This window comes from Hyperoodon ampullatus (assembly GCF_949752795.1).
Source record: "Hyperoodon ampullatus genome assembly, chromosome: 2".
Taxonomy (NCBI): domain Eukaryota; kingdom Metazoa; phylum Chordata; class Mammalia; order Artiodactyla; family Ziphiidae; genus Hyperoodon; species Hyperoodon ampullatus.
The window spans coordinates 56,320,111-56,342,080 of NC_136915.1; the positions used below are offsets into that span (position 1 = coordinate 56,320,111).

A 21,970-nucleotide genomic window follows, 5' to 3' on the forward strand; every position below is an offset into this window, starting at 1 on the left:
GCCTCTTTTTGAGTAGGTCTGGGGAGGTGTCTAGATGAGCCTCTGGGTTCTGTTAGAGGCATAGCTAATTACTGCATTTCTCCCTCTTCTGTAGCCCCTATTTGCTTAATACCTGCAGGTTGGATTTTTAGGACTACTTCCGCCCCCTGGTACCTGCAGGAACAACAACAAACAGTTGTTGAGCAATACTAGGCCGGGAGGGACCAGCATCTCTGTGATGTATTTCCCAACTTGAATTTATGCCTCTGGCCTCCTTGGCACATGTTTACAAAGCCGCAGACTCTAGTAAACTAGAGATTTGGCCTGTGCTCAGACAGGTGTTCTCCACCAAGTATCATCAGTAATCAAAGGGAAAGTCACTTTCTCAAGGACCCAGCTTGCATGTGGGTTTCTAAAGAAACTTGAAGAAGGCAGTTCGTTGAGCCTGGGAGCCAAGCTTGTCAAGGCACTGGGAGCTAATGTGAAAGCCATTTCCTGAAAATATAGAGTTTTTAATAAGTCTTGTCACTGTGGAAGGCTTCGGAAGTGCTGATTTGGAAGAGCTCCTGACATTGGGATGAGGACACAGGAAATCTCAAATGACTTCTTATTCCTGCGAATAGTTGTTCATTTTGAAGGATTTTTAAAAGTTACTATTTACTGAGCTCTTACTGTATGTAAGGAATAAGTGCTATACAAGCGCTGAACCTCACAAAAAACCTATAAGCTCGCTATTATTGTCGCCTCTATTTTACAAATTAGGAACTGGTGCACACCTAACCTCTCCACAGCCACTCAGCTGGTAATAGAGGATTTGTTTTGTTTTGTTTTTTTAAACTCCCTTTCACGGTCCTATTTTTTTTTAACCCTAAAAACTTGCAGAAATAATTTTAACCAGCATTTATTCATTAAAATTATATTGTGAATCTGAGCCCAGAGAGCCATTCATTGTTCATTGAGATGTGAGTTAATGATTATTGCTGAGAATCATGGCATGTCGTGCTGGAGCCATTACAGCAGGGTTGTTACCATGGTATTCGATATGCATGACAGGCACCCTGGCTGTGAAAGCCTGAAAGACGATACAGTGAGGAGGACCTGGGAGACATTTGTGTAATCATATTAGCATCACATTTATTCCAGAAAGGCTAACTGCTCGGTTTCACGTCTTAATGTCCACGTTTAAGTTCACCACTCTCAAGATTGGTTTTCTCTATTTAAATTTTCATCTTAAACTATTCATCCCTTCAATACTTGGCCTCTCCTCCTGCAACAAGTTTTAGAGATATGTTTATAACATTTTTCTTAACAATTTAAGTCAGATTTCACCAGCAAATATAATTTTCTTGAAGCATCCATTTCATATGGCAGAAAGACCTAGCATTAGTAGCTTCTCAAAAGTCTAACAATCGATACTTCTGTAAGATTCTAGCACAATAGTAGAGTGGAAATTTTAGGATCACCAAGGTTTATATAATCTAACCCAGTTTTCCACTTTATAGGTAAGGGAAACTAGACCTAGGGAGGCTTAATTCCTTCATCAGGCATGTAGCTGATTTATACAGAGCTAGTTTATACAGAGTTGCAATTTGACATTATTAGCTTTTGTGATAAATTTTGATTTATAGTTTCTGCACTTAATGAAGCATCACTTTAAATAAAAGAAAAAACCAGAATTGAACTTATAAAAATTCTCTCTATTTGGATATGGCATAAATGAACATTTCATTTGAAAACCATCCAAAACAGACTCCCAGTAGCATATTTTGAAATGTCGAGAACCGGCCTTCGGGACTTCCCTAGTCGTCCAGTGGTTAAGACTCCGTGCTCCCAGTGCAGGGGGCCCGGGTTCCATCCCTGGTCAGGGAACTAGAGCACACATGCCTCAACAAAGATCCAACGTGCCACTACTAAGATCCGGCACAGCCAAATGAATAAAATAAATATTAAAAAAATATATAAAACTAGTCTTCAACTCAGAATGCAACATTGCAACTGTGCTTTAAACCTGAACAGTTGTTTTTCATTAAGCTATTTTTATATAAATTATTTTTTTGAACAAGTACTTCTCCATCTCATTCCATAATATCGCTCTGTGCAAGTGCTGTAGGGGGCGTAAAATTGAATAAAACAGCCCCTCAGAGGATTTTACAATTTTAAAAAGGAGATATGACAAATGGGAAACTTTCATTTAAGGTCAAGTGTCATTTGAAGGATCAAAGACGATCCAGTTCATTTGGTTCCTAAAGTTGTCGCAGATCCTTCAGATAGTAACTGGCTTCTGAATGGACTAGGTTTTGTTCTTTGTGAGAAGGCTTAGGAACAGTTGAGGGAAGTGGGTGCATGGCTCTGAGCATGTGGAATATAAACATTCTTAAAGCACCTATTTCATCATGTCACTCCCCAGCTAAAAATCCTTCCAACAGCTCTTTATTTCTTGGCAAATACACATTTATTCATTTACTCATTCAAAAAAATGTTTACTCAGTGCCTACCATATGTGTAAAATCCAACTCCTCTTCCTGGCTTGAAAAACCTCCACAGTCTAGCACCATCATTTCTATTCCATTGAGGTCAGTTTCATTTCCAAAAGCTTCCCTTAGGCAACTGACTTTGTATCATGATTACTGACTGCGGAGTCTGTTTCTAGATTGTGAGCTTTGAAAGAAGCAATCTCCTTATCTTTGAACACCCCATTTCCAAGTATACAGGCCAGTGCTTAGTAAGTCCTTTTTAAGGGTTTTCTTGAGGCCAAAGGATCTAGAATGTAGGGTCCACGTGGACAGGGATTTTGTTATGCTCTTTTTTGTATCTTTAGTGTCTAGAACAGTGCCTGGCCCCAAATATTGAATACTTAGTACTTTGTGTTTAGTACTATGTGACAAACCCTCTCTGTGAATGCTCTGAAATGCTCTCACTTAAGCTCTTTTTCTTTTTTTTCCTATTTAAATCTGACCTCAAATTCAAGCCCAAGCCCATCTCTTCAGAGTCCTGCTCCCCAGCCCCCCACGAACTCTGGCAGCACATTGGGTCTGTGCCAAACATCCTGAGTTCATCCGGAGCCTGCATTGCACTGTTCACTGTTCATCCTTACTTCTTAATCTTTCATTTCTTCTTCCAACTAGAGAATGAGCTCCTTAAGAATATGGAGCCATATTTTACATGGTTTCTGACTCTATCAGAAAGGACATGATTGATTAACTTGAGTTATTAATTAAACATTGTCATTTAGGTCTGGAAGGTTAAGCATTTCAGGGTTTCCAGTTCCCTTTGTCCTTAATGGATGGATTCCCGAGGACCTGAGCATTTGTGTGGGTTTGCGCACACACAGAACACTGAATATTGAAGGCTTATATACTTGCAGTGCCTTTCTCCAAGAATAAATGCATGGCCATTTAACTACCCCGCTTTTTTTTTTTTTTTCCCCCCCTTCAAGGTGAAATTTAAAAAGCCTTAATGGAGATCTGGGGTATAGGGAGTGAGGAAATTAAGAGTTAGGAGAGTGGAAGTAGGGAAGTGGAAATCTGGCCCCATCTGCAAAGCGTTTGGGCAAGTCAGCTTTCCATTTCTGAGAGGTTTCTATGTGCATTGTCGTGAATATTATAGTCAAGTTACATTGGCTAAAAGGCTGAGTCTTTCCAACATGTGGAACTGATTTACTTGCCTTTTCCCCTCTTACCTCCTTTGAAAGCCCAAACAAAACAACAACAACAACAAAAATTCAGTAACCCTTCAGAAGCTTTATTGCATTTAGGGAAGTGTTTCCATCTTGTTATGCCTGTCTTTGTTCTCTCCGTTCCTATTTACTCACTGGCTCTCCTGGTTTAAATGCTACAACAGGAAATCAAGTGATCAAGACTAGAAACTTTGCTTGATGACATTATTGCTTTAGATTTTCCCTGCTAAATCAGACTGCAGGCTGTTCCTTTTTCCCTGTAATTTCTTTTGAGGGATAGAGAGGGCCAAAACTGGCAACCCTTTGTAAAGGTGACCCTTGTCACTGATTTGTGACTCTCCCACAAGCTTTCTTGCTTGCTATTCAGAGCTCACGTTGGTTTGAAGGGTAAGTTAAATACCATCAGACTAAGGAATTCATAATTTGAGTTCTTTTGCAAACTTGAAGTATCCGAGGGGCTGTGTGTATATATACTTAGAGCCTGAAGAGGACAGGGAAGGAAAAACAGAGGTGAGGGGGGAAGACTCTATTAATAGATTGTGGAGAAAAGGGGAATTTTTTTTATCTTAAAGAGAAAGGATACTGTTCCCTTTTTTGCTAGCTGGTTGAGTAATCAACCAAACTGACGGTCTGTATGACTTAATGCCTAGATTAATGGATACACACACGCTTATTTATGCTTACTATGTACCATGCAGTGTGCTGAGGAATCATGGCATGGACCAGTCGTCAAAGAATTTACAACAAAGTTAGAACCTAGAAATCCAGAAGAGTGGAAGGAAATAAAGTAAACTGTAAACTGGTTTTTACTGAGTGGTCAGACAGTAAATTTTTTTTCCCTCTTCTTCCTTTACATATTTTCAAATTTTCTACAGTGAACATATTATTGTAACTGTAGCATAGACTGTCTTTGCTGCAGAAGTTCAGAGAAGGGAGAGATTACCTTTGGGAGGTTGTTAGGGTTGAGCTGGGACTTGAGTTGGTAAATATTTATACAGGTATTTTTGGCCCCCCGTACCTCCAGCTATCATAGCATAGCTATCATTAAGAGGATATTGTTAAGAGATGAACAATAATGGAATAGAATAATAATAGAATAACCATCAAGACTGTTCGAATAACTATCATAATGGTATGTGAAATACATTCATAATGTTTTTAGTGCAGTCTACATAAATTTATCTTCACATTTATGAGGTTAAGATATGTGGAGTACCTGGTGCTAGACAGATAGTAAGCACTACACAAGCAGTAGTTATTATCATTTGTTATATATAGCAACCGTAAGACAAAATAAGGAAGTCTGTTGGGGCAGGACATGTGTGCCCAGGGTACCATTTGCACAAGGTCATCTATTGTGTACTGATTCGTTTTGTTTTAAATTCCCAATCTAGGCCTCTTCCTCTACCATGATTTTCAGTATCTAAGCATTTCCCTTTGTCATGAAACTGGAATAGCCCTGTTTCTTGCAAGTCACTGTGGTATTCAAGATCAAATATTTTTAGTGAGGATCAAGCATGAGCCCCTACATTGACTTTTTCCTCTGTAAGCTCTCAAGGTGGTGATCTAGTACACATGATTCTCTGTAGAGTTTATTGTAATTGAATGTATGTCTTTTTTTTTCCTCTTGTGTCAACTCTGAAAAATGTTTGTCATTACCCATCATAAAGGAAATTCATGCTCCATTTTGAGATTGGGGGGTGGGGAGGAAAGTATATATGTTCTGGATTCATTATTCATAGGCAAGCCCTGTTACTATTTTGGTCACTTTCTAGATTTTACCTAAGTTTTCTCTATTAAGATGATGATTACATAGAGGATGATACATAAACTTTGGAGTTAGGCAAATTTTGCACCCAGACTTGGCCACTTAATTACAATGTTCTACATTTGGGCAAACCAAACTTCGAAGACCTCAGTTTTCTCACTTGTAAAATGATGACATAGTAGCTAACTACTATGAAGGGTTGCTATGAGTATTAAGTGAGGTAATGTGTTGCAAAGCACCCGAATCCATTCTGTGCCCTTGTTAATATACACGGTAACACTGTGTATATTAGGGGGTATATATATAAGGGGGTATAATGTACCCCCCTTACACACATATAATTAGAACAATATTTGTGTATTAAAATGCTCATTTTAAAATATGAACAGTAACAAAAGTCATTGTAAACACTTTTATTAGCTGCACAGTATATTATTGATTGGATGAAGTGTAATTAATCGGTCCCCTATTGGACAGTTAGGTTATTATTATTTTTTTTTTTTAGTGGTAACCTTTACAATACTCTTGGTAAACTGTTTTCTTGAACTACCTGTATCCAGATGAACAAATTTAGAGATTTTTTTTTTTAATGATGGAGATTTGTGGCACCAGGTTTGTGATCTCAGAATGCAGATGATGAAGCCTCCTTAGAGGATGTCATTTTTCTGGACCTTCCATATGTTCAACAGTGTGAGGTTAAATAGTCTGGTAAAAATCGGACAATGTCTACTCTGGGCAGAGTGATCCCTTATAACCTAGCAAAAGCTTATTCATGGGGTATGCTTAGGGGAGAATAGAGTTATGCATATGTTTTCTTCCCTGAAACACTTAAATTAAGTTGCCATTAATTCCCTGTCCAGTGATTGTTGGAGTTTGTTTTAATGACAGCATGGTTAATGTTGGTCAACATCCTGACATAACAGTGGTGATCTATATTTTCCTTCCCTTTGGCCACAATTCCTAGAACAGTAGGAAGAGATCCAGAGAGGAATGAAGCTGTTAGTGAACTGTCAGCCAAATTGGCTTGTGACAGAGACCTGTAAACGTCAAGAGAATACGCTTTTGAATAAAAATTCAGTCCTGCATTTTCTTAGCAAAGATCAGGGAGGGAGTCCAACAGAATCTTATTAGGCTTGTTAGAGGTATTTATTTCTCCTCTGTGGTTTTGTGCTATACCATTCATTTAAACATCTAGTTAAAATTTGGCAGAGCTGTTGGAGGAGTGAAGGTGGAGCCAACTGTCAGGATTGACCATCTTATTAAACACTCATGTAATTGTTCCTGTTCCAGTTAAGTGGAATTCTCTTGCCATCTGTTAAGCAGGCTCAATTAATAGAGAGATTTGGGAGGGAAAGATGGTGGGTAGGGAGGGTGGGTCAGTGGAGTGAGGACTTGGGGACAGGGAAGGACTAAGTTGCAGCCCTTAAGAGGTGAGGGAAAGTAGCTCCCCCTCCACCTATACACGTGAGCACACACACACACACATACACACACACACAGAGCAGGATGTCTTCTTTTCTTGCGGGAGAGGTAGGAGAACTGTATTCAAGTGTAATGTGGCTCCTTTTTTTCTTTTTCTTTTTGCGGTATGCGGGCCTCTCACTGTTGTGGCCTCTCCCGTTGCGTAGCACAGGCTCCGGACGCGCAGGCTCAGCGGCCATGGCTCACGGGCCCAGCCGCTCCGCGGCATGTGGGATCTTCCCAGACCGGGGCACGAACCCGTGTCCCCTGCATCGGCAGGCGGACTCAACCACTGCACCACCAGGGAAGCCCATGTGTAATGTGGCTCTTTAATTTCTTCTTTGGGGGAGAAAGGGAAAGGCAGCGCTTAGGGAATAAAAGAACAGAATATGCAAAGAGGAGATTTGATTAAATTGTGTTATATAAGTTTAGAGCATCCAGGTTGGATGAGACTCAGATAAAGACAACTTTTTTCTTGCTGGAAATTCAGGTTAGTACAGTACCATTGATGGGAAGCTGAAGAACTAAGTCATGGTATATACTTAGAGTTTGAGGGAGTAATTAATATGTAGCCTCAGGGAAGGCTCAGGAGACCTTATCTGTAAATTGCTAGGTGACTCTCCAGTATTGGTACTGTCTAATTTCATCTGGTTGCAGATTGGGGTGTAGATTTTTTTTAAAGTATTTATAATAGCCCAGTTAATAGATTATTGTCCTTTTTAAAACTGCATAAATGATTTTTAAAATATACAAAAACATTTGTCTAGGGTATATTTTAAGGAGACTGCCTAGAATGTGTGTTTAAAGTAGATTTATTGAAGTATAGCATACATACAGCACAGTGCACAGTCATAAATGTACAGCTGGATGAGTTCTCACAAAAGTGAACACATCCCTGTAACCAGCACCTAGATCAAGGGACAGAACATTTCAGCATCCCGAAAGCAGGCTTCATGCCCTATTCAGTTGACTCTCCCACAAAATGTAACCACTATCTTGGCTTCTAATAGGCTAGGTTAGTTTTGCCTGTTTTTGAACTTGATATAAATGGAATTAACATTCTTTGTGTCCTGGTGTCTGGCTTCTTTCACTCAGTAATATGTTTGTAAGAGTCATCATGTTGAAGCATGTTACAATTGTGTGTTCATTTTCATCTTGCCCAAATATTCGACTGTGTGAATTCACACAGTTTGTCTATTCTGTTGCTGATAGGCATTTGGATAATTTCCAGGTTGGGGCTATTATGAGTAGTGCTGCTATGAACATTCTTAAGATTTCTTTTGATAAACACGAACACATTTCTGCTAGGTATATACCAGGATGAGAACTGCTGGGTCATAGGATATGCATATAATTAACTTCAGAAGATACCACCAGTTTTCCAAGGTATGTGTTTTAATGAGGGAAAGATCAGTTTTGTCTTTAGATCAGAGTACTTAGTTGCCTTGAGCTTAACAATAAGGCATGTTGTTGTTCTTGTATTCTTTTGATTATGGAAATTAATATGACTGACAAAGAGGAGTCAGTGAACTATTTCTCCTTAAAATAACTTGTAAAAACCCCTCACCCATTGTAATGATGCTTTCGCTATACAACAAAGTGTATTTTTACTTCTAGTATTTGACAAGAATGAGAAGAGTAATGGGCAAGAACAAGCAATATGTTTGCCTTTACTTCCAGGGATTTGTACACCAAGGAGATTGACTTCAAACTCCCTCCAGATTGTGCTCAAATTAAGAGTTCAAATGTCTGGAATTCCTTTGGTCCTTGAGGGAATTTGAGTAAGGGAAAGTGACAACTTGGAAATAGAATGTGGCATGCCCACCCTACCCACCTACATCCTAACCCTGTTACTGGGAGTAAAACATCAGAGAAGACGAACAATCTGACCTTTTGGGATTGCTCTTCATGTCATGTTTTAAGAAAACTTTTTTCCATTTCCACTTTTCAAGTCCTCTGACAACCAAGAAACTCTTGCAGTCACGAAAATGTCAGCTAGGTGTATCATTTGGAATTCCTGGCTGTCAAATTAAAAGTAAAATGCCCAGAGAACTGTATTCTATTCCTTTCACAGTTTTACGTAGCAATAGAAAGTAATAAAAGATAAAACCTTTGTCTGGGACTCTTATTAGTTATGCCTGACATTGGTCATATGTATATAAAGTTATACCAGCACATTGTATCTTGCTTAAAATAAAATTGATAGAAAAAGACCCCAATCTTCACTCTTTTTCTGCATGCTGATATTAGGATTTTAGATTATCCTGGACGAAAAGGTGATGTGAATAAATTTAATAGTTTTGCTAGAAGCAATGCCTGTTTTTAACTCATGACCTAGGTTTAGACCTCAACACTTGATTTTTTTACCCGTGACACGTTTTCTAACTTCTGAGCTATAGTTTTTAATCTGTAAAATAGGTTTCAGATTGCTGTCTCCCACATTGGGTTGTTGTAGGGATCAAATGAGATCATCTATGTGAAACTGTAAACTATGAAAGTACTAAGCCTAATAAGCCTTTGAGAACTGGGCTTAGCAGGCCCTGCATTTTAAGAAAGATTATTACTGGCCATTAATCTAGAGCGTAATGGAATATCACTCTATACCTTGAGATCTTGGACACACAACTAAGCCTGAACTTTTAACCTTGCACCAGATGTGGCTGGCTGACCTGTTTCGTTGTGAGTTACTTGTCTAGGTTCTACTGGCCTTTCCCTAACACCCTTCCCCGCTGCGGGGAGAGGGACAAAAAGTTGTTTGCTTGGTGATAGCTCCAAACTATTATTCTAGCAGGCCAGCTTTCATTTCTGGGGCGGTAAGAGGGTTGTATAAAATATCTAAGTAGTCTGTAAGATCACTACTGCTCACATCTATAACTTCTTTCTTTTAAAATTTTCTATTACCCACCTAATTTTTATTAGGTGTTGAGAATATAGAAACACTTATAAGCCATAAAAGGCTCTAATAAAAGTGTTGGCCATCATGATTGATAGTAATTGTTAAGAAAATGAATGAGTTAAACAGGGACTGGACACGGCCTGGCAAACACTTCCTGGCTTATATTCCTTATTACTACTGAGGAATTCACCTTTCTTTTAACAACAAAGAAGAGGGGAGGATCTGAGCTTCCTCATTAGGTGTGGCCCTTGGTAGTTGTTTTGAGCAAAGTGGATCTGGTTTGCTTCCCAGAACGTGGGTTACTCCATCAGTCACCTCTTGGGGGAACACCTCCCAGGATAGGACAGATAATGTATCAACTGAAATATCGCTGCCAGAAATGAAATAAGAAATTGACCACACTCATCAAGATATGGAGACACTTCATGAATTACGTTAGTTTTTAATAAACCTGCACTCTTGGTACTGAGCAGGTTGTGAAAATCAATTTATATAAAAATAGAGAATATGGCCTGGGAGTGTAGGTGGCAGTGACATTGACACAGCCTCTAAAAGCATTGTTGTCTAGTGAACTAAGGTGTTCACCAGAAAACTGGGGCTGGAGGTCTGCAGATTTATAATTCCTTCTCCAAAATGATGTCTGTTTTAGGATTCAGAATCCTGATGCACCTTGATGATGAAACACCCCCAGTGAAATCTAAAGCAGAACCCTATAATCAGATGCATTAGTACATCTGCATCAAAAAGAATAAATACACTAAGTGGTTTAATAAAGACGATAAATACACATCAGCTCAAGTTAGGATTTACTGCCAATAAGTTCAGGTCGTGTCATATTTTGCTAGCAAATGTGTTATGCAAAACTTATGATTTTCAGAGCCTTTTGAATTTTAGAATTACACATAAAGGGATTGTTGATCTGCATTATGTTTGTGTGTTAGCTCCTTAACAGGAGTGTTTTTCATATGTGTCAAGCTACCAGGTAGCAAATGCTCATGAGACAGTAGGGTTAGTAGCACCATAACTGGAGTTGCACTGCCTGGGTTCAAATTCCAGCCTTGCCAAGTGACTTTGGGTACATTACCTAATTTCCCAGCACCTTTGTTTTTCATCTTTGGAGCTGCAGGAATTTTGTTATTACATAAGAAATGCATATGAGGTACAATGTGAATTGCATTAGGCACTCAATAAAATATGCTTGTGTTTCCTCATATATATTCATATAATGGGGATAATAATAGTGCTTGTCACAAAGGTGTTCTATGAGACTGAAATAGGTATATAGGTGTAACATGCCTTAGAATAGTGTCTGCCCGGCAGTAAACATTTAATAACTAGTCGCCAGTATCATTATCACCATTACTAAAAATCTGTACCTTTCCTATCAGCAAGTCATTTTCAGGAAAGAAAAAGACAGTAAGCATCTGTTGACTGAATGAGTGGCGCATTGAAAAATTATGATAATTTGTAATTAGAATTTTCCAGACTGTAATTCCATCCCATTCCATCTCCATCCTTCCCAAGTGTGTTTGCTTCCCTTCCCCAAGCAACATCCCCCCACCCCACCCCTCCCCCAGCCCCAGCGCCTTGATTTTACTTCATTCGCACTTGATGAACTTGGCACTTGACTTTCTCATCACCACCATGCAGGTGTGTTAGGCTGTCTGGGAAGCTGTCCCAGATGCTGACAAACCCTTGTCAGTAGGATACAAAGGAACACGGGAAATTTTGCCTGACATCTCCAGGTCTGACTCCTTACTCAACTGGAGAGTTCCAGAGGTATCTTTAAAGTTTTAGGATAAATGATGAGGCTGCTGTTCCTTTTTTTTTTTTTAACCAGTCCCTAACAGATACGTTTCTTGGGTTCTCTTTTTTTTTTTTTTTTTTTTTTTTTTCGGTTTGTTACAGGTTAATCTCTTGTGATTGGTCAGTAATGGTGGGGTTTGGTAAAGTCATAAGTCTGCAAGATGTTGTAAATGCAGGCAATGTCTGCAGGACTGGGTACCGGCGAGGCAGAGACCAGCGGGAAGAATGTGTGTGCTTGTGTGCCGCAGTTTGGACTGATGTCTTGGCACGGCCGTCTTATTTCCTGGCATGTAAGGACTGGATTCTCTCTTAAGGCCACACATATTTGGCAAGTCCTATTATTTTACTCTTTCGAGGGGCTGCTTGGGTAATGAAGGTGATAGACAATATTGGGTAGGTACCGGTTGGACAGGGACATGAGGGAATATGGAAAGAATCTTTTTTAAAGAGCTTGATTACATTAGACTGTAGTGTCTGTAAACAATTACAGCATTCAGGGAGTGCAGGATTTAAATGAGAAACACAACTTTGTCAGATTATACCAGTCGGATAAAATGGCATGGGCTCCGGAAATCTATAATTAAATGTATTTTTGAAAATGAAAAATATAGCGTAACATCTGGTTTATTTCACTACAGAAGTGGATGGGTATTGCTTACATAAGTGTGATTGACTTTGGCTGATATTTGGATTTCCCTGTGTAAAATAACTATTTTAATTAAATTTCTCTGCTTGATTCTATTTGTGCTGTAAACAGCTTATTCACATACACATTCCTATAGAAAATGGCTGTCTTATTTAGAAAATCTAATGTTTGTTCATTTTCTTTTCCTTGCAGCGGATATTCAACTCCTTTGTTTACACTGAGAAAATCTCAAATGGAGAAAGTGAAGTACAGCAGGTAAGACATGATTTAGCACTTGACATTCTCTGTCTTTGTCTTGCTTTTGGATGTGACTTCATTACACTTTCCAATCTCCACGTGAGGCTGTCTGTTGTTTTCTGTGTATGATTTCATATACATCTTAAGCAAAATGGTGACAACCTCCCACTTCACGTTCTTATAAGCAGTTGAAATAATGGTTATATAGATGGCTTTCTGCTATTCATGTTATACTTTGAAAAATATTATTTAGTGCCTTGTTATTGTTTTGGAAATTCCTAAACTACTCAAATTTTAAAATATTAGAAATTATTTCATCAGCTATAGGAAAAAGTGCCCAGGCTTTGGAATCAGACAAACCCCAGGTCACATTCTGGTTTTCCTACTTACTTCATGACTCCCAGGAAGCAATTTAGCCTTTTGAGCTACAGTTTCTCACTCTTAAGTCAGAGGGACATAGTGTCTGCATGATGGAGTTGTGAGATGAAGTAATGTCAAATTAACTGAGAATAAGTGAAATGCTTTAGGTGGAAGGCCTGACATAGAAGCAACTCAGTGGATGTTGGCTTCTTTTGTTCTTTTATTTTTCTTTCCTCTGCTTGTATTCTTCCATTGCTGCTTTTCTCCCATCTTCTCAATGCTCTGTGAGGTCAAAAAGTTCTGAGGCCAGATTCTATTTACTTTATTTATAGCTGGCTTCTAATGGACTGCTTCCTAAATTAAAACATAGTGTTGGTGAACTTGGTCATAAATAATTGATCTGTGCTTGAAAAGAAGGGTGGTAAAGAGGATTCTGGGTTTTAATTTCAGTTAATCCACCAACTTCATTACACCATGTGACCACCGACTAGTAATTTGAAGCTAGGCTGGAGACTTAAGTAAAAAACAGGACCAAACTAAAAACCAGAGTGTATCAGAGTGCTTCCACAGAATAAAAAGATAACTATAGGAAAATACATAATAATTTAAACTCTCTGGGGCCTTTACCTTATTCATGGAAAACAGCTTGACTTGATCTGAACTTCAGAAGTGCTATGCAAGAGGACAAAGTTTTGCAAGTATCATTAAAGTGAAGTTATTTATAGGATATTTATTTATAATAAATTACTGTAATTTGATCTTGAAGTTCAGCATCTCTTATTTATAGACATTAAAGATCTTTATTGGTTTCTGCAGGTTAAATTTAGAGGACATAAGCCATTAAGCATGTACCCTTTTTCTTAGCTTTAGATATTTTTAAAAACTAATGACCTGAATTGTAGTGAATGTGGTTTGCTATATCAAATATTACCTTCATAATTCCTGTCTTATTTTTATTCCAGCACACTGGAAAGTGCTTTAGGGTCGTGAAATTTAAAAGGGTTTTTATAGGGGAAGGTTTCTACACAAAGCATGTTCAAGGAAACTTTTTGGGAGACCAAAGGCCATTTGATAACATTTTCAAGAAACTGATCCAGGGATATCAGTTTTACTGCTTTTCTTGAGTAACAGATACAAGTTCTTCCTTCACTGGTTTTTAAACATGAAAGTTGTTTTGTTTTCTTGGAGTGATGTTCTTTTTTCTTTTTATCTAGCTGTGAACAAGTTGGGAAGCCTTCCATAATAATTTTTAAAAATTATTAGTAGCTGATTTAGCACACATAGAACACTGGTGATTTCAGTATATTATCACATTGATTCTTTCCATATAACCCGAAGGAAAGATACTATCCTTATTACAGATGAGGTAGGTGAAACTCCAAAAGATAGAATAAGTTAGCTATAGTCTCATGACTAATACATAAAAGAGCTAGTTTTCAAAGTAAGTTTACACTAAGTTATATTATCTGTATTTTTATTTTAACAGAGTTTATTTTTAAAATCTGTATTTTCGTACAAAACAGCAGTCTCTGCTAAACTGTCTTTGGCTGAATAAGTCAGATAAAGGAGAGTCACCACATCGTCAGTTCTGCCTTCTCTCTTTGATTGTCAAAAAGTTCTCTTTTATATTGACTAGGAATTGTACTTTTTTTTTTTTTTTTTTCGGTACGCGGGCCTCTCACTATTGTGGACTCTCCCGTTGCGGAGCACAGGCTCCGGATGCGCAGGCTCAGCGGCCATGGCTCACGGGCCCAGTCGCTCCGCAGCATGTGGGATCTTCCCGGACCAGGGCACTAACACGCGTCCCCTGCATCGGCAGGCGGACTCTTAACCACTGCGCCACCAGGGAAGCCCTAGGAATGTACTTTTTAACTTTTCTCTAATTTCTCCAGTCTCTTTAGAAGAACCCTGGACAAAATAGATCTTATGCCTCTTTTGCATCCAGTATTTGGAGATAATTATCATACCATTATCATTTAGCCTAAAATTTAAAATACCCAGGTCGTGGATAATTTCTTCTTCTATGACAAGATTTCCAGGCCCTTTCAGTCCTCTGGTCACTCTAACAACAACAATAATAATAAAAGCTTAGATTTACATATTTACCGAGTATCTGCTCTCCCTTCAATATTGTGATACTCTTGTGGCTTGAATTGGACTAGAGTTATTCCCATTCTAAAGTGACAAAACAGAGAGCTCCTCGCATCTTCTTGACTTGATTAATAACTACCCAGGAACTTTGGGCCCTGTAATCCTGGACAGTACCCAGAATGAAATCTTTAGGGAAATGCTTACCTCGTAGGTTTCCTGTTCTATCCCCCATCACAGTCATTCACACTTTCATATATATTATCTCCTTGAAACTTCAGAATAACTCTGTAAGGTAGGTGGAGTTACTATTACTAACCAAGTTCAGAAAGGTCAAGGATCCTAGATAATGAGTAATTGAGCTGACTTTTTAAAAATTGTGAAAGATATCAAACATGTAAAGAGTATATAAAACATATATGAGTAGAATAAAGAAATACTATATTAAAATGAACACCTCAACCTACTACCCATATAAAGAAATAAAGCATTACCTGTACTTCAGAAAGCCCCCATGTGACCTTCCCAGGTGGTACCTCCCTTCCTCTCCCAGAGATAAGTCTATCCTGATTTTTTTGTTAGCCATTCCTTTGCTTGTGTGTGTCTGTGTGTTTGAGATATATATATATCTGCAAATTCATTATTTGACTGTTTTTGTTCTTTATATACATCTTAAGTGTATTATTCATGTATCTTGCTATTTTACTGAGCATTATATTCCTTAAAATCACCTATGTTGATATCTGTAACTAAGGTGCCTTTATTTCCAATTCTGTGGTATTCCATTAAATGCAGTTTATGTATCCATTTTTCTGTTGATGATGTTTGGGTTGTTTATAGTGTCGTAATTTTTGTTGCTGTTGTTCACATCTCCTGGTGCAGAGTTCAGGTGGAATAATTCTTTGAATTGCAGGAACATTATTATCCCTCACCTCTGCCAATTAAATGCTAGTGTGTGTTTATCTATACATGTTCCAAGTGCCCTAGGTGAGGAGATGGACTGTTTAGCTCAGGTGGAGAATCCCTTCTCTAGAGTAGAATTGCTGGGTACCAGAGTGTTCAATGTGTCTGGATAATGCAAAACTGCTTCCACAGTTGTTGCCACGGGTTACCTTCCTACAGACAGAGTACTGGAAATGTGCTGCTCTGTACCGTCTTCAATACTTGGTGTTACCGAGTTTTAATCTTTTCCCAGTTTGGGGTGTCTGAAATTATATCTAATGGGTTTAATTTGTTTTACTCTGATTACTAATGAGGTTGAAATGACTTTTTACATGTTTATGGTTCATGTTTGTATGTTTGTTGTTTTGTTGTGTCAAATGTCTGCTAATGTCTTTTGTCCATTTTTAAAATTGGGTTGTTTCTTTATTTTAGAAGTTTAAATATTCCACACATGTTCTATATCAGCTCTGTCCAAAAGAGACTTCTGTGATGATGGAGATGTTTCATATTGGTGCTAATCAAGCAGCCGCTAGCCACATGTGGCTACTGAGCACTTGAAATGTAGCTAGAGCTACTGAGTAATTAAATTTTAAATTTAATTTAATTTAATTTTAATAAAGTAGCCCCATATGGCCAGTGGTTACCATATTAGATTCCCTTACAGGTTTATGTTTCATGAATATAAATGTTCTCCCAATGTGTGGCTTTTCTTTTCACTTTCTTTATGATATCTTTTAAAGAATTGAAGTTTTAATTTTAATAGTCAGGTTTTTTTAAACCAGTCTTTTCCTTTAAAAGTAGTCATCTCGGACCTCCCTGCTGATCCAGTGGTTAAGACTTCGCCTTCCAACGCAGGGGGTGCGGGTTCAATCCCTGGTCAGGGAGCTGAGATCTCCACATGCCTCACGGCCAAAAAACCAAAACATGAAACAGAAGCAATATTGTGACAAATTCAATAAAGATTTTAAAAATGGCCCACATCAAAAAAAAATCTTAAAAAAAAAATAAATAAAAATAGTCATCTCTATGGGACAGGTTTCATAAAGCAAAGAGATTTACTGATGATATTGAAAGATCTTAATGTTCGTTTTAACTGAATTAAACTTTTGCTTTCTTATCTCAAGCTAAATATTTTATAGTATTTTATTAATAAGTTAAACAAAAAAAAACTTTTCCTTTTTGGTCTCTGTTTATTGTGTGTTGTTAAACTCTGCCCCAAAGACATAAAGATTTTCTCCTTTATTGTCTTCTAAAACTTTTGCCTTTCTCATTTAAGACTTTTATCCACCTGGAATTGATTTTAGTGTTGGATGTGAAGTAGGTATTCAATTTCTTTTTCCTCTGCCCCATATGTATTTCTAAGTGTTCTTATACTATCTGTTGAACAATTTGTCTTTTTTTTCATCTGTTTTCAGTCATTAGTCAAGTTTCCACGTATGTGTGAGTTTGATTTGGTTCCATTGGTGTATTTATCTGTCACTCTGCCAATACCACATATTCCAAAGGGTAACACTGTCCCCTTCATTTCTTTTTCTTTTTTTTTTTTTTTGCCTTTTAAAATTAGTGGACTTTATTTTTAGAGCAGTTTTAGGTTTACAGAAAAATTGACCAGAAAGTAAAGTACACAGAGTTCCCATGTACCTCCTCTGCTTCCTCACAGTTTCCCCATTAGGAAAAAAATTGCATTAGTGTGGTACATTTGTTATACTTAATGAACCAATATTTATACATTATTATTAAAACTAAAGTTAATAGCTTACATTAGAGTACACTCCTTGTTCTGTACAGTTCTATGGATTTTGACAAGTGTATAATGTCATGTATCCACTATCATGTTATCAAACAGAACAGTTTCACCTCCTTAAAACCTCCTGTGCTTCATTTGTTTAATCTTCCTTCCTTTCCTCTCTTTGAGCCCCTGGCAACCACTGACCTTTTTACTGTTTCCATAGTTTTGCCATTTACAGAATTGCATTTCAGTTTTTAATTTCATAAAAACTTTCATAAAAATTATGAATTCCATAAAAACTAAAAATTATAGTTTTGAAGCACAAAATGTAGACCATTTCTTCCCTGAAATAATACAGTACATAGCATTTTCAGGTTGACTTATTTCCCTTTGCAATATGCATTTACAGTCCTTCCATGTCTTTTCAAGGCTCGCTACCTTATTGCTTTTAATGGCTGAATAATATTCCGTTGTATGTATGTAGGTCAGCTTGTTCATTCATTTGTACATTAAGGGACGTCTTGGTTACTTCCAGATTTTAGCAATTATTAATAATGCTGCTATAATTTTGTGTGCAGATTTTTGTGTGGACATAAGTTTTCAGTCCAACTGAGCAAATACCAAGGAGTGCAATTGCCAGATAGTTTCTGCTTTATAACAAAGTGAATCAGCTATACATATACATATGTTCCCATATCTCCTCCCTCTTGTGTTTCCCTCCCACCTTCCCTATGCCACCCCTCTAGGTGGTCACAAAGCACCGAGCTGATCTCCCTGTGCTATGCGGCTGCTTCCCACTAGTTATCTATTTTACATTTGGTAGTGTATATATGTCCATGCCACTCTCTCTCATTTATTTTTCTTGAGAGCATCTGTGGCTATTTGCTATTATATAAGAATTTTTTTTAAAACTGATATTTTTCTGTTACTATTGAGTCCTATGTATTTATTTTATATCTAATTATCTTAAGCTATTAGTCCTAATAATTTACCTATAGTTTCCTTTGGGTTTTCTATGTAAATAATCGTATATGCAAATAAGATAGATTTGATTCTTTCTTTCTAGTTCTTGTATTTTTTATTTCTTTTCTGTGTCCTGCTACACTGGCCTCCAGAAAAGTATTGTATATGTATGGTAATAGTGGCCACCTATGATATGTATTATTTTTATTGTTTAGTTTCAGGTGTATTTTATCATTTCTTCTTTGATGTATTAGTTATTTAAAACTATGTTCTAAAATTTCCAGATATCTGTAGAGTCTTTCTAATTTTCTAGCCATCACTTCTGTTTTCCTCATTGTATTGAGAGCATAGCTCTTTGGGTTATAGTTTTATGTAGTACCTCCCATCAGATTTCCCACCTTGGCCAAGCCCTGAGGTTTCTCTCTTATCCATGTTGTGCTGTGCTATCATCAAAGTGGAAGCTCAAGGTCTCCAGATTATGCCCAATTCTCAGGGTAAAAAGCAGGGTCTGGCACTGGCTTATTTCCCACATTTCTGGCTCTCACCTTGTTTGGGGACTTAAGTGCCCCTAAAGGTAGTTTCCACTTTCATCCAGGGCACTAACCTCTTAACAATTATAAGAACAATTACAACTGCTTCTAAAGATTTGTTTGATAAGCCAAAAACAGATTAGTTATTCAAAGTAGGTTATTGACCTATGTCCTCTTAATTATAGCTCACGATCTTTAGTTAGAAAGGAACCACTTCTTTATGCTTGTTTTTGTATGTTTCGTAGTATCTGGAATACTGACTTGCATTTTCTATCCATCATTTCTCCTTTGGGGTAATGAAAACTAGAGCCCCAAGGGTTCTTGCCCTCCCTCTTTACTATCAAAGCTTATTGAGAGTTGGATCTGACTTATGCATACTATGTAATTAGGCAGTAAATCTAACGTGTTAATATCTTTCTGGTTAGGGGAGCAATATAATTAAAACTAATAAAAAACATTTTGTGATTCTTGACTCTTACCACAAAACTTTCTATGCTATATAGACTTTTCCTTGCTTTTTCTCATTATTTCTTTTAAATTAACCTTCAGAGTGTGGTTCTAAATTGCCTAACAATGTGTTTTAAATTTTTAATTAGTTCATTATGTAGTTTTGCTGCCAAAAAACTATGGCAACAGCCTCGGGAAAATAAATATCCCATGCACACATTCTTGAGTGGATCACCTCCCATAGACTCCATTTTTGAATACTTTAAGGATTAAGTTGTGTGAGCACATAAGGGCATTCTATGAAATTGAACCTGCATCAAGAAAACTAAATTTTTGATCAAGTGCCCTAGAAGATATCAAAATGTGGTCCATAAAACACAAAGCAGTGAAAAAAAAAAAAAAGGAAGGAAGAAAAGCTTCTTGGGACACTTGATTGAATCACTAAGAAAATCAAAGCTACTTTAGACATGTTTCAAGAGTTTGCTCTAACTTTTTTTTCAAGTACTCTAGTAATTATTTATGTTAACAATTTATTCAATGATATGGCAAGCATTACCTTCATAATAATTGCAGCATTTCATAAAATATTGATTGTTGGCAGTGGCTGATTTTAGAAGACTTCAGAATTCTTTTGAAATGGGCAAATTGGTAGGAGAACTGAATACTCATAGAGGAGAGATGCACCTGACATTGGGCCAAGGACATTCCTCTAACAGTCTCCCTCTCTCTTCTGTGGTATCAGTTTTCTATCTTCAGAATCACATCCATTAGCATGTAAACATGCTGTTCTGTCTTAAACACACAAGAAAAAAAACTCTTCTCTTGATGCCACCTCCCTCTCCAACCACTGCCCCGTTTCTTTCTCCCCCTTTGAGGCGCAGCCCATCACAAGAGGTATCTATACTCACTAGATCCAGTTCTCCCATTCTCTCTAAAACCTTCTCTGGCCTTACCAGTCCCACAACACCGCTCTTTTCAAGGTCACTGGTGACCTTCACTTTGCTAAATCCAGGGTCCTTGTTGTATTTCACTAACATTAGTACTGAACAGTTGATCCCTTCCTCTTCCCTTCATGTGTTGATACTTTCCTGACTTGGGCCTGCAGGATACCACACTTGCCTCCTTGCTGTTTCTTGGCACATTCCTGCCTTAGGGCCTTTGCACTGGTTCTGTTCCAACATGTATCCCCATGAGCCTTCGCTTCCTTCAAGTCTGTCCTCAAGTGTCACCTTCTGAAAGAGGTGACCACCATATTTATAACTACAGCCCACACTGCTCCCCAAACTCCTGATTTTCTTTTACTCATTCTTTTTCCTTTTTCACTTATCACTTTTTGGTTTTAGGGTACTGACTTTATAAAACTAGTATGGAAATTCCTCAAGATTATAAGTTTGGTGTTATTCCTTCCTTTGATGTTAGGTAGAATTCACCAGAGCACCATCTGGACCTGGAGTTTTCTTTGAGGGCAGGCTTTTGATCATCCAGTTTCTTTAATAGCTATAGGTTTGGGTGTTTTCTGGGGTTAGGGTTTTCTTTCTTTTTCTTTTTCTTTTTGTTTTTCTTCAGATTTTGTCTTATTTTGTGTCAATTTTAGTAAGTTGATTTTTTTTCCAAGAAATTGGTCCGTTTCACCTCAGTTGTCATATTGGTTGGCATAAAAGTATTCATAATATTTTTATTAGCCTTTTAATATCTGTAGGCTAGAAGAACAATAGAGAACAATCAATCAAATGAAATACTGGTTCTTTTAAAAAAATCAGTAAAATGGATAAACTAGGTGACAGAGAACGAGAGAATGAACGGGAAAGCAAATTAGTGATAAGCAATTTTTTTAAACTTGAACTTAGCTTTTTGTTTGTTTGTTTTCTATTTCATGGATTTATGCTTTTTGTTATTTCCTTCCTTATATTTCAAGTTAGTTTTGCTATTTTTCCTGCTTCTTAAATTGGAACTTTAGTTCATTGATTTTACACCTTTCTTTTTGTCATATAGAAGAATTTACAGCCATAAACTTTCCTCTAAGAACTGCTTTAGTTACACCCCACAAAGTTGAACATCATATATTTTTATTATCATTCAGTTTTTAAATATTTCCTAATTTCCCCTGTGATTTCTTCTTTGACCCATGCATTACTTTGAAGTATGTTAGCCACTTTCAAAACATTTGGGGTCTTCTTAGGTATCTTATTGTTACTGATTTCTAATTTAATTCCATTGTGGTCAGAGAACAGACTCTGTATGATTTCCAATCCTTCTTAATTTATTGAAACATTGGTTTTATGACCCAGTATATAGGATCTGTCTTGGGTGAATATACCATGTGAACTTAAAAAGAATGTGTATTCTCCAGTTGTTGGTTGTTACGTTCTTTATATATCCGTTAGGTTAAGCTGGTTGATAGTTCAGATCATTTGTTTTACGGCTGATTTTTAACTTGTCTAA

The 21,970-nt window shown here is 37.4% G+C and overlaps 1 protein-coding gene across 2 annotated transcripts in view; it reads left to right on the top strand.

Annotated features, from left to right (window-relative positions):
• CACHD1 (cache domain containing 1) overlaps window positions 1-21,970 on the top strand; it is a gene marked incomplete at both ends in the record, with an annotated part of 214,788 nt that overhangs the window by 71,420 nt on the left and 121,398 nt on the right. For both annotated transcript variants that reach the window (XM_079698610.1, XM_079698611.1), the window contains one exon: window positions 12,425-12,487. In XM_079698610.1, coding sequence (XP_079554736.1) covers window positions 12,425-12,487 — 63 coding nt within the window. The remainder of the gene's footprint in view (window positions 1-12,424; window positions 12,488-21,970) is intronic.